Genomic DNA, 16,004 nt, shown 5'->3' on the forward strand with positions numbered 1-16,004 from the left:
TACAAAAATGCATATACTGGGGGAAATGTGCATAAAAATGAATATGTGTGTGAAGATAACGTGCAAAAATGCATTCAGGAAAAATTGCTTGCAAAAAAATAGGTGCATTCGTCAAAAGTGCATACAAAAATCTGTTTATTAAGAGAAATTCGCACTTAAATGCTGGAGAATTTTCACGAGGGTTTTTTTTTTTAAAGAAAAACAAAAACAACTGCAAATTGCTGCAGAAATGTGGAGAGCTGCATTTAAGACTGGAAAAATGAGAAACCGAAATTTGCAGATCTTTCCATCCCTACCGGTTTGTAATTTTTTTTATAAAAAATAGATGGAATACACCCTGGCTTCTCCGTCCATCCATACCTTGTGCCTTACACACCAGTGCAGAGCGTGGGTGATGCTCTGCATCACCATCAGGAAGAACGAGAAGCCGAAGAAGGCAGGATCCTCCAATTTTGCAATCGGAGCACTCTCTTGCTTGTCCACCTCTTCCAGTGCCAGGTGAGTTGCTGAGCCCTACCTGGAGGAACGCCCCAAAAAGTCTGTCTAAAAGTGTCTGTGTGCGGGGAGGGAATGTTTCTCTTTAAATGGAAGTTGGAGCCGGCCTCGTGATGCAGGTAGTGAGTAAACGTAAGAGGTGGGAGGCGCCTTATCTCATATAGCCTCAGCCCAGCCAACACAGGAGGAGCCGGAACAAGACAGACAGACGGTAGCAGGAGTTTTTGGCAGACAGAACACACGCCACACAAGCCACAGTCATGCAAGGTAAGGAGAGGTCCATCACAGCCTTGTCCCATTGCCCGTCAGATGGATGCAGAGAGGCTTCCTTAAGAGGGCCTTACGACCAAATGCAGGGTTTGTGTCGGTTTTGCGGCAAAGGAGCTCGGAATGTAGGCAAGGGCCTTCTGAACAGGAGGACGTGCCTCTACAGGTCCTGGTGAAGCAAACCAGCCTCACTGGGGCCGACGTGCAGACGGAAGTCAAAAGATCTGGGACAAAAGAGACCGGGGGGGGGAGAAGGAATCAAAATTGCAGAAAGAAAGCGCCCAGAGCAGGTGTTTGAGGAAGCTCCTTCCCAAGTCTTGAGTTGGGGTGGGCCAACTTCATCCTCACGTGGTCTCCTTAATTTCTGTAACTGGAATCCCTGAAGCCCACTGACGGGGGTTAAGCTTTTGCAGAGCTGAGGCCAGTCATCAGATCTTTCCATCGGGAAAGGCTCACCGATCAGTGTACTCTAGGAACTTAGGAAGCTGTCTTATACGAGGTCAGAGCATGCCAGCTCATTATGGCCCACACTAATCTCCGGGATTTCAGGCGGGGGACATTCCCAGTCCTACCTGGGACCTTCTGCAGATGTTCTACCACTGAGCTATGGCCCTTCCCTTAAATATAATAGTAGGTTTCCAGTCCTCATGTTCTGAAAAAAGGGCTGGTTTATAAATAGGGGCATTAGAAGCGACCTCCTACCAAATCAGACCATTGGTCCATCTAGTTCAGTATTGCCAAACCTCACTGGCCAGTGGCTTTCCAGAACAAGCTGGAGATATCAGGGATCAACCCTGGGACCTTCTGCATACTACGGCCGTTGCCAGGATGGGTGCGTTGAGACAAATGATGCAGACGGAGGCAGAGAAAAAGATACACTGACAGTGCAATTATATACATGTCTACTCAGAAGTAAAGTCCCAATGAGTTCCATGGGGCTTATGCCCAAGTTAGTTAATGGGTTAGTTTGGATTCCTACACTGAGCAGAGTGTTGGACTCGATGGCTTGATGGGCCCCTTCCAATTCTGCTGTTCTATGATTCTCTGGTATAGGATTGCAGCCTAAGAAACAGCAGGATCTCTCTCTCCCCCCCTCCTTTTCTTGAGGTCTTCTGCAGAAACGCATCTTTAGTCCTCCATGGCATGTCATAAGACGTTGTGGGGCTCAGGCCAAAGGTTTTCTCTGTGGTGTCACTACAATAGCTATGTTGTCCCTCCACTCCAAATACCAGTCACTGGGAATTTCAAATGGGGAGAACGCTATTGCTTTCAGATCCTGCTTCTCAGAGCCACTGGGCCTGGCCATTGTGAAGACAGGATGCTGGACTAGATGGGCCTTCTGAAGTTCTTATTAAGGCTCTTCTGAAGTTCTTATTAAGTGCCCCTTTCGCCTCATTTGGAAAGATCTTTAAAGAGCTTGGGGCAACTGTGTTTTAGTTTCGACCACCCTGAATAATGCCACTTCATCAGCAAATCTGGTCACTTCATGGCACACCCCCAGCTCTAGGTCTCAGGCATGGGTCCTGAGATTGGGGTCCTGAGGTTTTCCAGAGGTTGTGGGACTCCCCTCAGACCCAGGCAGCATGGATGATGCGAGTTAGAACCCAGCAACATGTTCTTACATTCATAGCTGTGGGTTCAGCTGCTCATGGAGAACGATCAGACCAGACCTTTGTTAGAATGAAGATACCAAGTGACAACTTTTGTATTTTCTGTGCGACTTTTGTTTTTGAAACGGAATGGCTGAAACAGACACTGCTGTTGATGTGACACATTTTGCTGCTTTTTTTAAAAAAATGTTGGTTTTCTGGAGTTGGGTCCAGGGGCAATTTACCTGCACGAGTCCCATTGAAATCCACAAGACTGAAATTAGCCATAGCACAACAACAACGTACCATGCATTTAAAACACATTTCCTCCCCAAGGAATCCTGGGAACTGTAACTTTACCCCTCACAGAGCGACCGATTCAAAAATGTGTATAGGAGGCAAAAATTGCACATAAGCATGTGGATATTAGGAGAAATTTGCACTAAAGAGCTGATGAATTTTCATGAGGACTTGAAAGAAAAAATAGTTTTTAAAAAGGGAAACCAAGAGGAAATGAAAATGAAATTGACAGATTCGCCCACCCTTTAGATACTGAAGGCAGTGTAGGCTGACAATTTGATCGAGAAAATGTAATCAGTCATAATATCGATCCTTTTTGTTCCTCATGATGACCGAACCCTATAAAATAAATTTAGCTCTCTGCACCATACCGAAAGCAGTTCTGCAGAGTTTCTGGCAGACATTTTCCCCACTCTTGTCTGGAGATGTCAGGAATTGAACTTAAGTGCTTCCTTGGGATGGAAAAGAAATTCCCATTTAAAGATGACCCTACCTAATTGCCAATACTTTTGGAAACAATATGTGAACTGAAATGCTGTTTTGAAATTTGCACTTCTCCGAATATTGCAGCGCAATTCTCTAGCCAAGCGATGCATGCAAAAATGGATATTCTGGAGTTGAGTGTGCATAAAAATGTATATAGTAGAGAAAATATCAAGCACAATTGCATTACTTTAAGGGGGAAATGGTCTGCAAAAAAAATAAGTTTCCATTAGGCAAAATTGCATGTAAAGGAGAAATTTTGCGTTAAAATGCTTATGAATTTTCATGAGAACTTTTTTTTAAAAAATAAAATCTTCAAACGGAGGTGGAAATATGGAAATCTGAACTTAAGATTGGAAAACTGAGAAACCAAAATTGACAAATTCATCCATTCCTCATTCTTCCACATCCAAAACATGCCCTCTTCTTCTACTGAGTTATGGCAGTACCTAATTTTTCCAGTTTGATCTTTCCACTGACTTTTCCAGCCTTTCTAAAAATCCCAACTTAGAGACTGGCAGGAGCTGAGATATAAGACACCCACTCAAGGAAACAATATTTCTGATGCTACTTCCTGAAACATGGGGAAGAGCTCGCTGGATCAGTGGCCAATGGCACATCTAGTCCAGCATCCTCTTCTCACAGTGGCCAACCAGATGCTTAAGATGGTGCCAGCTATTTCTTTTGAATGGTCAGATGCATGCCAATTTCTTGACGCTCCTTTTGTAACTGAAAAGCTGTCACGTTTCAGAACTTCTGTGAAATTTCATACAAAGCTATCGACACAGCCTTGTTGAAATAGGTGTAGGATTCAACTGGTATGGGGAGGGGGACCTTCTCAGAAGTGGGGCCGTGCCTTTCAAACACCCTTCCCAATGAAATCCCTACGTAGCTAGGCAGCAAGTGAAGACTATTCTTTATTTGAGTTTTCTGTTAGACTGCTGTGGATTTGGTCGATCAAGCTTAAACTTGTCCCCAAGTTTTTCCATCGGTTGCTTTGATGGTTCATTATGTAGTGATCTTTTTTTTTTAAAAAAAAGTTACTGCTTTTGACTCATTAATTCATAGTAGGGATGGAAAGATTTTGGTTCTCTCAGTTTCTCGTTTTTCCAGTCTTAAATTCAGATCTCCACATTTCTGCAGCAATTTGCAATTTTTATATTTTAAAAATCCTCATGAAAATTCTTCAGCATTTTAGTATGAATTTCTCCAAATAAACACATTTTTGTATGCCATTTTGGCTAATATACTCATTTTTGCAATTTCTCCTTATATAATGTATTCTTGTGTGTTATTTTCACTAAAATATTCATTTTTATGCACACTTTCCCCTAATATATGAATTTTCATAAGCATTCTTTGATTGGAGAACTGTCTCACACAATTCAAATAAGTACGGATTTCGAAGGATGGCTGTGTTTCGGTTCTCATGTGGTTCCCCAAAGTGCGAATTTGATAGATTCTGCTTTAAATGTGAACTGAATCAAATTTCTCGCCCATCCCTAAGGATCTTAGGGATCTTTCTTGCAGCCTCCAGGCCTACCTTTATCAGTCTATTAAGGAACTGTGTATCAGTTTGTTAAGTTGCTTTGAGCACCGATAATGCATTTAAAATACTTACGCTCCAACAAGTCCATTATCGGTGCTCAAAGCAACTTAACAAACTGATAAACAGTAGGCTTGGAGGCTGCAAGAAATAACCTTTTCACTTGAAATTATTTTTGAAAAAAAGATGAGGCACGGGCAGATGTGTAGCCACTGAGTTTGCCATGGACTGTTTGGTCTTCTGCACCAGGATAAAAACGCAAGAATAATACACCTTGTATGTGTATGTGCGTGTGTTTTTAAAAAGGCTTTAAAAAGGTACATCCCGAAAGGTAAAATAAGGAAAAGTATGGTTTGAGGCCCAGCTGATTTGCTTCAAATTGGGGCAAAATTATGACTAAATTGGAAGCAGTAATTGAAGCAGAAAAACTGGAGGCAGAAAGGAATCTAGGGTGTTGTACTTCATCAGGAGCCTGGTTAAAAATGAAAAATGCTGACGAGCGTTAAATAATAAAGCGGGAATTTGGAGGTGGATTCACAGCCGGGCGAAGAAACTTGGCAGGGTGCTCTTAGCGTGCTATGACTTTTTTTCTTCGACTGCTTCTACGGGTTCCCTGCTGTGATGCCAGAATAAGATGATATAATCGAAGTGTAGCACCATCCAAAAGGATTTGGAGTTTCTCATATTGGCCGATAACGACTGCAGCAAAGGCAAAAGGTTCTGCTCAATTCACCTAGAAAAGATATCGTAGAGCTGGAAACGATTGAGAAACAGGCATCCAAAACGATCAAGGGGATGGAGTGACTCCCCTATGAGAAAGGTCGCCACCGTTGGGGCTCTTTAAATTTACAGAAAAGCCGAGCGAGAGGAGACGTGGTAGAAGTGTGTCAAATGATGCACGGCATCGCAAAAGCGGACTGAGAAAAGTTTTTCTCCCTCTCTCATAACGCTAGAACTCAGGGACACCCAATGAAGCTGAATGTTGGAGGATTCAGGACAGACAAAAGGAAGGACGTCTTCCTGCAGTGCATAGCTAAGCTACGGAGTTCGCTTCCACAAGAGGCAGCGACGGTCCCCGACTTGGGATGGATTTAAAAGGGGATTAGACAAATTAATGGCGGATACGCCTACCAATGGCTATTAGCCTTGAGATGGCTATGTTCTGCCTCCACAGTCAGAGGCAGTACATTTTAGGGGCTGGGAATCTCATGTGGTGAGAGTTGGGGGCTTCCGGCTGGCCACTGTGAGAAGAGGATGCTGGACTAGATGGGCCTTTATGGCCTGAACCAGCAACCAGGCTGGCGTTCTTATGCTCTTAACATGAGCTGGGAAATTAAATCCGCCATAGGAGTGCATGCCTGACACGGGGGAGGGGTGGGGTGAAGGAACGGAGGAACCCGCCGGGGAGATACGAGCAAGTCCTTTCTTGCTCGAGTGGCTCAGATCACGACCGACACCTGTAGAGCTCGCACACCTGGGCTGCTGTGCTTCACCCTGCCTTGCAGTGGAAAACTTTTGCTCCATCCCTCTGCTCCGTTAAAGAAAATGCCAGGGGACCAAATTCTGCCCTAAGTGTGTGTGTGTGTGTGTGTAGGCCCAGCCAGCATAGCTGCTTAACGGGGATGATGGGAGTTGTAGTCCAGCAACTTCTGGAAGGCCACAAATCCTGTCCCTCGTCCCTGGCATAGGCCCAGCTGGCTGCTGGGTGGGGCTCATATATGGAGGGCACCAGGTTGGCTACTGCTGCACTAGAAGCCAAGCAGCCGCTCCCTTCTGCTTTGTTCCCCCAGACAACGGAGGCTGGTCCATTAGGGCAAACGCAGAGCTGCCCCACCCGCCTCAGTCTCGATTCCTCCAAGCCTACCTGCTTTCTTACTTGCAAGCCGTTCAGAGAGTGGCCCTGCCTGTCCGCTTGGCCCTCTTCCCCCCATCCTCAGTGTCCCCCTTGTACAACTCAGCAGGAGAGGATGAGGACAAAACTAGGATGAGTTGGCTCTGCCTGTGAGTGGCTCAGACTCCACTATTGCCGGCCTCCTTGTCTGCTGCCCCACCGATTCTCCTAGACATCAGCCGCCACTCATTTCTCTCTCTCTCTCTCCACCTCGCACACACGGCTACTTTGTAGGGTGCTGCGATCTGCATCAAGATGCTCGAAACGCTCCTCTGTAAAGTCAGGACAGGCCGGAGAGACCGGATCTTTGGTGGTTGGGCAAGAGTTGTTAGGCACCTGCCCTTGTTTCCTCTCACGGCGGGCATGGCCCGGGCCTCCTACGCTTTCCTGTATTATCAGCCAGGAGCGATGCAGTCGGTGGTGAGGTGTCATGGGCTCACAAGCAGAGTGTTATCTAAGGGCGACGCTCTCCTAAAACAAGAGCAGGAATTCCTAGGACAGGGAGGAGGGATGGGAGCAATGCCATGATGGCAAACCTCAGCAAGGAGCTGAATGGAGCGGAAGGTTCCCTCGGGACAGAAAATTGCCACCAACTGGGGAAATCATCTCCATCATTTCTGCCAGGTTTTGCAGGGGTTGTTTTATGAATGAAACCCTACGGGATTCCTCCGGCAATCCTAATGTGGACTTTTTCATTACAGGATGCTGGAGGCTGCCTTACCCTTCCCATCCCAGCATCTCGCTGGCCCAGTAACAGCTCTCCCCTCGCTCCCTGCCCCCGCTCCCAAAGCCACGGTAGCCCTACTTGGCCCTTCTTGCTCCTCGTGGCTTGCCCTCTCTCTTCCCCATCTCTTAATGCCACTTCACTTTAACCACGTTGGCTGCTGACCTTTGGGACTGGTGGGGCGGAAGGCAGGGAGGCCCACAGCAGGTGGAACCAGAGCCAACTGATTTGGGCTTGGTTGCCGTCCTCCACCCTGATGAGTTCTCCGAAGGCCAGCGCTGAGTAAGGAGGACGAAGCTGACAGCCAGGGCCGCCCCCCAGACTCACTGCTTGTAAGAGGGCAGGCAGGTGGGGGCTGGCAGAAGGCAGACCGAGGTTGGTGCACTGGGGGGCAGTGCCCCCTTCACCCTAACGGACCAGCCTCCAGTGCCCCTTGGCACACGTTGGCTCAGGGAAGCGGGCAAATGTGTCAGCACAAATCACACAGCTGGGCTTCTGCGCATGGTAGGTAAACCATGCTCTCGCTTCTCTTCTACAGGAAGGAGCGATGCCGCTTAGAATTGCCCCCTCCCTTGTCCTTCCATGCTTCCGGCCTTCTTCCCACCAGTCTGTCTTTCCATCCAGCCATCTTCCCATCCGTCCATCCGTCCTTCTATTGGCGTGGTATCTCTTGCGCAACCGCCACGGACCAGTCCGGGGGTCCCCAAAGTGGCGTGAATATCGAGGCCCACTCTAGGGCGCGGGCTGCTTCCAGACAGGACCAGCTCTCCGCGGTAATAAGTTGATGTTCTCCTCCTCTAAGCTACTAGTGGAATTGCAGCGGACTTTCCACACTGCTGGGGACATGGCACTCTGGGTTTTTTGTTTTTTTTTAAGTCCATCATCTCTCCATCATCCTGCTACCTTCCGTCCACACCAGCGGGTGTGCTGTGGGCAGCGAAAGGCAAGCCGCTTAAGCAGACATTTGGAAAAGAACAAATAAATTTGAGCAGTCATTTAAAAACAAACAACCCCCATTATATATTTTGTGCTAAGCATGTATTCATTCAGTATGATTACTCACGGCACGTCCAAAAGTTGTATCCAACTAAGACCTGAAATTAAGGGGCCTACGTTAGTCGTGTCTCGTAACTTCTGTTGGAGGTCAGATCTGTGGGAATTCCATGCAGCCTGTTGTGCAGCTCCTAAGTTACTGGGCTCCACTCAGGGGCAACGGAGAATATTGTCCCATTGCCATTACTAAAGTAAGATTCAATGGCCAGCCCAGTTGGGCGGAATTTGCATGCATTTCCATCCTGAACAGGATGTCATATATGAAGGGAGACCTGAGAAAACACTGTATTTTTTTTATGATCCAGAAAGTGACGGCCAGCTCAGGAAAGGGCTGAGTAAAACAATGAGACCAACTCCCGCCCTCTTATCCTGGATTTAAACAAAAAATCAAATTCCGGGTGGCGTTGCATCCTGTGACGTAAGCCCATCCTGAAAAGGCAAAAACCGCTTTGTGGAACTTCCATTGCTGAAGTACTCTGAGCACCTTGATTGTTTCCCCTTTGTTCTTACAAACGCAGCTCTGGACTTTGATTTTTAAAAAAAAAAAAAAAGTGAGGAGAGGGGTCTTCGGAGGGACAAAACTGGCTTCTGCAGGTAAAGACTCACATTGTTCATCTGGCCTCGGCCACCTCGGGGGAACATATGGTACAATGCCGCTGGGAATGCATGCTGTTTTATCATAAATTCAGAGCCAATCGTACACCGTTTCATCTAATCCACTAGTCCTCAGTGTCCCACGCACTTCCCTAAGGTAGCAAAAGAGCGCTGGCTATACATTATACCTCCCAGGATCAGAGGCATCGTGTCTCTGAAAACGAGTCGCTGGGGGATAACAGCTGGAGAGGGCGATTGTGCTCACGCCCTGCTTGGGGATCTCCCAGATTCATCTGATTGGCTACTGGGGGAAGGTGGCTGCTGGAGTAGAGAGGCCTTTGGCCTGATCCGGCAGGGCTCTTCTTGTATTCTAATGAGTTGATTAGGTGGGGCGGAAGGGAGCGGCATCGCAAGGTAGCTCAATGATTCTGGGCACAGGCCCACAAATTTGCAGATGCTAGTTTATATGTGCCGATGCCTCTGGGAAATTAAGATGGCGAATGGCTGAGGTTTCACCACTGATACACTTTGCAGTGCACCCAGCTGCCCTATTACTACTACTATTACTATTACTATTAGTATTATTAAATTTCTTACCCACCCTTCAACTATAAAGTCCCAGGATGTGCTATAACAATGAAAATGCAGTACGAATTACAGTCAAGTCCTAAACTATAGTGTCAAAGGCCAGGGTGAAGAGGTGCTCTTCAGGATATGATGTAAACCATGAAAATGACATAATTTTAAAAACTAAGTCAAAAAGGGGGGGCAAAGGATCTGGGGTCTGCTGCAAAAGTCTGAAGTCTTACTCTGCCCCCCCCCCGGCTAGGGCTATACCTTAACAACATTCCTGCAGCAAAGGCCTTCCCGCAGCTTTCAAGACCAGCTTTCTTTTGTGCTTTGTTTGGGCCACGTGGAGGACAGTGTCACACATCCCTCTAAGGCAGCCTCTCCCAACCTTTGGCTCCCCAGATGTTGCTGGACCACATTTCCCATCGTTCCTGAGCATTGCCCCTGCTGGCTGGGGCTGATGGGAGTTGGAGTCCAGCAACAATTGGGGAGCCAAAGGTTGGGGAAAGCTGCTCGAAGGATTATTGAGCTTCCTGGGCAGAGTAGTAGTCCTATAAATGCGGCTCTCCAGACCTCCCTGTCTGGCCCTCGAAACTCTCTCCAGGCCACACCCCTCACCAGCACTGCTTTCGCCCTGCCCCCGCCATGCTTTTGCATGGCTGTGTCCTTGAACTGCGATTGCGCTTCTTGCTTGCCTGAAAGGAAGCTGGAGGGGGGAGTGCGCATTTAGAAAACTCTCACTTTTGCCAGGGTGGGATGTGGCCTACCGTACAAAGGAAGAAGTCACATATTTTGCTCCACCCGCTTTTGCTCCTGGTCCCTGCCCACCGCCGGCATGCGGCCCCTGGAAGGTTATTTGTGAGTCAATGTAGCCCTTGGGTTGAAAAAGTCTCACCCACCCATCCTAGGATGATGCTCCGTCCAGGACAATGTGCGGGAGACAAAGAGGTGCTAACATAGGGACGGGGCTTCGGGTGGGACAATTTTAGGAGGCCATTTTAGACAGATTCGCATGTTCTGATCTGTGAATGACATGCCTCCGTTCTCCTTGCAGGAGCCAAGGGAGAAGAGACCATGGCTGGCGACCCCTCTGAGCTGGAGTGGGCCATCGATACGCTGGTGAAAAACTACAACAAATACGCTGGCAAAGGGTGCTGTTGCACGAAACGGCGCGGGATCAGCAAGGGCGATTTCCGGAAGATGCTCAGCCACGAGCTCAACCACATGCTGACGGTGAGATGAGAGGCAAAGGAGGGTACCTAGGAAGCTACCTTATGCCAGGTCAGACCATTGGGCCATCTAGTTCAATATTTCCAACACTGACTGGCAGCAGATCTTCGGGGTTTCAGGCAGGTCCTCTATCCCAGGCCTACCTGGAGATGCCGTTGGGGATTGAACTGGGGACCTTCTGGACACAAAGCAGATGCTCTATCAGTGAGCTGCGGATCTCTCTTATTTAAGTGCAGCCTGTCTGGCTATTGCACATATGATTCCTATTATTATTGCATCTTGCTGTTCCCCATCTAAGCATTGACTGGCTTATTATTGTTTATCCATGTCCCTGTCTGTAATGGCTGTTAGATAAAATGCCAGGCTCTTGTTATAATTGCTTCTCCATCTAGAGTGGAGACTGACGGGCTTGTTATTGCACCTAATGGCAGGCTCTTGCTTTGCTTTACATAACCGTTGCTTGTCTGGCTAATAAGCCAGTCAGAAAGCAATGGTAAGCAACAGAAGGCACCCAAGTGCAATAGCCAGGTGGCCAGAAGGGGAAAGTAAGATGTCAGTCAGCAAACTATAAGCAATAGTATGGCACCCAAGTGAAATAGCCAGATGGCCTGAAGGGGGACTATTGCACCCTTAGGTCAGGAGGCAAACTAACATGTGGGCCATGATAAGCAATAGTATGGCACCAAAGTGCAATGGCAAGGTGGCCTGAAGAGGGTATATTGGGCACTTTATCATCATCATCATCATCATCATCATCATCATCATCATTATTAATTGCATTTATGTACCGCCCCATAGCCAAAGTTCTCTGAGCAGTTTACAACAATTAAAAACATTAAAAACTAATATACAAATGTTAAAAACACATTTTAAAAAAAGCAATTTAAAAACACATGCTAAAACATTTAGGCTAGGATGCCAAGTAACATGTGAGCTATGATAAGCAATACCATGGTACCAAAGTGAAATAGCCAGAAGAGGGAATATTGCACACTTAGGCTCAGAGTCAAACTCGCCTGCGGCCCAACTATTAAAGAGAGTGGGGAATCCTCTTGGAAAGCACTACATATCCACTTTTGCAGACAAAAGGATACGAGACAGTGATTTATTTTTTATTTTTTGGCGAGGTGAGTGAGCCGTGGAGGTTTCGACACCCTTCGGCTCAACGGCCTCCATCCTTGCTTTCCTCACCTGAGTCATCCCTTCGTCTTCCTCCTCTCTCCCCTCCCACCTCCAGGACACAAAGAACAAGCAGGCGGCGGACAAGCTGATCTGCGACCTGGATGAGAATCGCGACGGGCAGATCAGCTTCGACGAGTACTGGAACCTGATTGGGGGCATCGCCAGCCCCATCTCCTGCCTGATCCGGCAGCAGGAGGAGAGCGTGAAGTTCACCAAGTAGAGAGCCCCTGGGACAAATAACAGAGAAAGCCAGCCTCTACCACCACCACCTCGTATCTAGTGGTATCTGGCAGCTCCATGTCAGCGGGGCAGGGGAATCCGCTCCGGGTTTTAGTCTGAACTTTCAAGGAGCCAAAGCACCTTGGGCAGCTCCTTGAAAGTGCGGACTAATTCTGCTGCCCCACTGCGGCCGTCCGACTCCCTGCCTTAACCTTGCCATTGTTCCAGCTCCCCCTGCTGGCTGGGCTGCTCATGACACGTCCCGTCGGCATATCCGCATGAAGCTGAACTCTCCAGAGGGTTTGGGAATGGGGAACTCTCTATGGAAATGATCTGTCCATCCCTTTAATTCCTTTCGATGGCAACACTTGGGATATCGTGTCTGGGTGATGGGCAGTGTGTGTGGGGGGGTGAGGGTGTCAATGTGTCATGAGGATACAACAGCTGTCAGACTGTGAATAGCGTTTCAATAAAGCCTGGAGTTGGATCAGCGTGTCAGAGTCACATGAGCGCCTCTCCTTTCTTCATAACCTTTCTTGAACAAGCTCCTTGCCCTCACTGAGGCCATTGCCTTTCTGGATCAGAACAAAAAGTTTGTCTAGTTTCCTCATTCTGTTCCCAGATGCTCCAAAGCCAGTCAGGCACAAAGGCGCTGACCTTTCCCTGTCTCCAGCAAGATATTCTGCCCCTGACCATGGAAGTTCTATTTAGCTAACTTGGCTATTCTGACAAGCCTCTCTTCCTCCATGCATTGGCCTAGCCCTTTTTTTCAAAGACACCTGAGCCATCGCCATACCTTGTGGCAATGAGTTCCCCAAGTTAACCACGTATTGGGTGAAGGTGTATTTCCCTTGGTCTGCCTCAATTCTATTGCTGAACATCTTCTTCAAGTGATCCTGAGTTCCAGTTTTATGAAGGATATAGCAGTTTGCTATAGCAGTCTAAAGCTTTGAGCTTTGGAGGGCAACAGGTTGAAGAAGGTTGGGGGAGAGGAACAAAGATCACTGACCAGGAGATAACAGGGATAAGAGGGCAGAAAATTATAGAGTGAAACACCATGGAAAGAGCTTTAAAAACAACAGAGGTAGTGAATATAAGAGCCCAATGTAGGAAATTATCAGTCTGTTTCCAGTCTATGGCCACATCCACACCATATATTTAAAGCACTTGACTACCACTTTCACATTCATAGCTTTCCCCAAAGAATCTTGGGAACTTGTTAGGGGACCCCCTCTATTCCCCTTGCAGAACTATGGTCCCCAGAGTTCCCTGGGAAGAGGGGTCAATTGTCAAACCACTCTAGGGATCGTAGCTCTGTGTTCATGCCAGTCTGTGCTCTTGAATAGTTTAAGTAACAGCGCATTGTTAAAACGATGTGATTCGCTCTCAGGAGAGATAGGGAGGGCACCAGTTTTAAAAGAGGATTAGGCAAATCCACGGAGGATCAGGCTATCGTTTAAAGCACATCAAATGCATGTTTAAAGCACACAACTTCCCCTAAAGAATTTTGGGAACAGTAGTTTGTTAAGGGTGCCGAGAAGTTGTAGCTCTGTGAGGGGAAAAACACATTTCCCAGAACTCTTTGGGGGAAGTCATGTGGTTTAAAAGTGCGTTGGATGTGCCTTAAATGTTAAGGGGGAGAAATTTAAAGGCAAATCAACTGAGTTTGCATTTTCTGAAACACCGTGTAAGCTGAAACATACTTTCAGCCTTCAGAATTTGCCCTTCTCTGAATTTTGTAATACAGTTATCCAGCCAAGGAATGGATACAAAAATGCATTCACTGGGTTAAAGTGTGCAGAAAAATGCATATACGGGTGAAACCAGAATACCAAAATGAATCCTGTTTGGAGAAATGTGTACATATTAAGCAAGATAGCATGGGGAAATGTGTGCATTGGGAGAAATGCACACTAAAGTTCTGGCAAATTTTCATGGAGTCTTTAAGGGGGGGGGAATCACCAATATGGAAATGTGGAAGGACTGAACTTACGACTGGAAAAATGAGGAACAGAGAGAAACCAAAATGGATCGATTTTCTCATCCTGATATTCAGGGTGCATTTGTTGAAATTAATGGACCTAAATGGGTCACGTCCATTATTTCTGATGGGTTTACTCCAAGGAGAACTAACATTGGCAACCTGGAGTTTAGAGGCATGAAAATTACACACACACACGGATGAGGACCCTGTGGAGAGCCATAGGTTCCCCATCCCCATGGTAAACCGTGTTAAAGATCCAAGATGAGCTTTCTGGAATCAGGAGCACATTTAACAAAAGGACATGTTCATGCAGTTCTGGTCCTGAGCACCAGAGGGCAGCAGGGAGTTTCTAAAGGCACAGTGGCACCTCCCAGTGCCTTCCCTGGTGAATGCGCAACATCCCCGCCCAATTCTTGCAGTGAGCCATGGGCAACACTAGGTGGCAGCACAAGGCAAGCCAATCGCTCTCTCTGTTCTACTAGCACCAACACCCATTCTGAAATGGCTTCCTGCATATATTTTTTTTTAAAAAAAAACACTCTGTAACCCGGTAGCCCAGCTCCTAATCATCAGGTATGTGGGAGCTAATGGTTATTACTCATTGGAGAGGGATGCTCTGTACATGCTCAGAAGCCTTCCTGACACCTCCTGAGCCGAGCAGGGATTTGAAGCTGACTCTCAGAACTGAGGAGGCTATAAAGGCTCCCCATGGAGCAGATTTCAGACTACATCTGGAGCAGACTTCCCCAACCTGGTGCTCTCCTGCTGATTTGGACTACAGCTCCCACCAGTATTGGCTGATCTGGAGATAAGATGGAATCAGCAACTCCTATCACCTTCGCACATGCACACACCATCTCTGACAGGGGTACCTTTTCAGGGTTTGTTTTTAGGGGTGTAGGGGGGGTGGCAGCATCAGGCACTGCTGCCCATCAGAACTGGTGGGGCGGAAGGCAGGGAGCCCAACAATAGGTGAAGCCACAGCCAATGAGAGGCGGAGCCAGCTGATTCTAGTTTTGCCCCCTTCCTCCTCCTGACTGGCAGCTCTCCAGGGTTTCAGACATGGGGACAATTCCCAGCCCTACCTGGAGATTGAACCCGGGACTGTCGGCAGATGAACTATCACTGAGCTAGTCTTCAGCAGTGTTAAACATACGACAGAGGAGTCCCCAGAAGATGACACTCTAAGATAGCATCAAAGGGGGAAGCACAAGAAAAACAGAGCGAAGGCTCTGTGTGTGTGTGCGTGTACATGTGTGTCCGTGTCCGTGTGTGTATGTGTGTGTGTGTAGGATTGTGTCTCCCTCACTCTCCTTAAAAGGCACCCCTTTGCCTTAGACCCAGTGGTGGCTGGTGCCCAATGGGATTGGTGGGGCGGAAGGCACAGACCCCAACAGTGGGTGGAGCCAGAGCCAGTGATAGGTGGAGCCAGAGCCCATTGACAAGCAGAGCCAAATCATTCTAGTCCCGTCCTTATCCTCTTCCCTGCTGAGCGCACAGGGGTAACCCTGAGATATAGGAGGAGGACAAACACTACAAGCAGGGCCACCCCCTGGACTGGTTGTCAGTAAGAAGACAGGCAGGCAGGGGCTGGCTGAGGGCAGACTGAGGTTGGTAGGGCGGCGCTCCATTTGCCCTAATGGACCAGCCTCCACTGCTTAGACCCCCCCCCCAGTTCCTTTCCACCCTGGACTGCTGAGCAAGAGAGCTCACAACTCCCTTCAGCAGCCGGCCCAACCTTTAGACAGCTTGGGTATTTGTCATGATGGGCCCAAGCAACCCCTTGCTTGCTTGCCGATCAAACCAGCAAGAGGGGAAGGAAGGTTCCTGCCTCCCATTTGTCTCCTGGCAAATCTGACAAGGGTGTGTGTGTCTTG

General features: G+C 47.8%; 1 protein-coding gene across 3 annotated transcripts; it reads left to right on the top strand.

The window, feature by feature from the left end:
• The first annotated feature begins 636 nt into the window (after positions 1–636).
• Positions 637–12,630, top strand: S100A16 (S100 calcium binding protein A16). Of its 3 annotated transcripts, XM_061606275.1 has the most exons (4): positions 637–762; positions 7,834–8,068; positions 10,567–10,745; positions 11,980–12,630. In XM_061606275.1, the coding sequence occupies exons 3-4, from the start codon at positions 10,587–10,589 to the stop codon at positions 12,142–12,144; spliced, it is 324 nt and encodes a 107-aa protein (XP_061462259.1). In that variant the 5' UTR covers positions 637–762; positions 7,834–8,068; positions 10,567–10,586; the 3' UTR covers positions 12,145–12,630. The 3 variants fall into 3 exon arrangements, with proteins under 3 accessions (XP_061462259.1, XP_061462258.1, XP_061462260.1); XM_061606274.1 differs by lacking the exon at positions 7,834–8,068 and having other exon boundaries at positions 646–762; XM_061606276.1 differs by lacking the exons at positions 637–762; positions 7,834–8,068 and adding an exon at positions 8,850–8,942.
• Positions 12,631–16,004: the final 3,374 nt, after the last annotated feature.

The sequence above is a fragment of the Rhineura floridana genome, chromosome 22 (genome assembly GCF_030035675.1).
Source record: "Rhineura floridana isolate rRhiFlo1 chromosome 22, rRhiFlo1.hap2, whole genome shotgun sequence".
Lineage (NCBI taxonomy): Eukaryota > Metazoa > Chordata > Lepidosauria > Squamata > Rhineuridae > Rhineura > Rhineura floridana.

Bases quoted from the DNA above. Each gene is read 5' to 3' on its own strand.
- S100A16 (XM_061606274.1), top strand. The intron at 10,746-11,979 runs GTGAGATGAGAG...TCCCACCTCCAG, and splicing joins AGCTCAACCACATGCTGACG to GACACAAAGAACAAGCAGGC.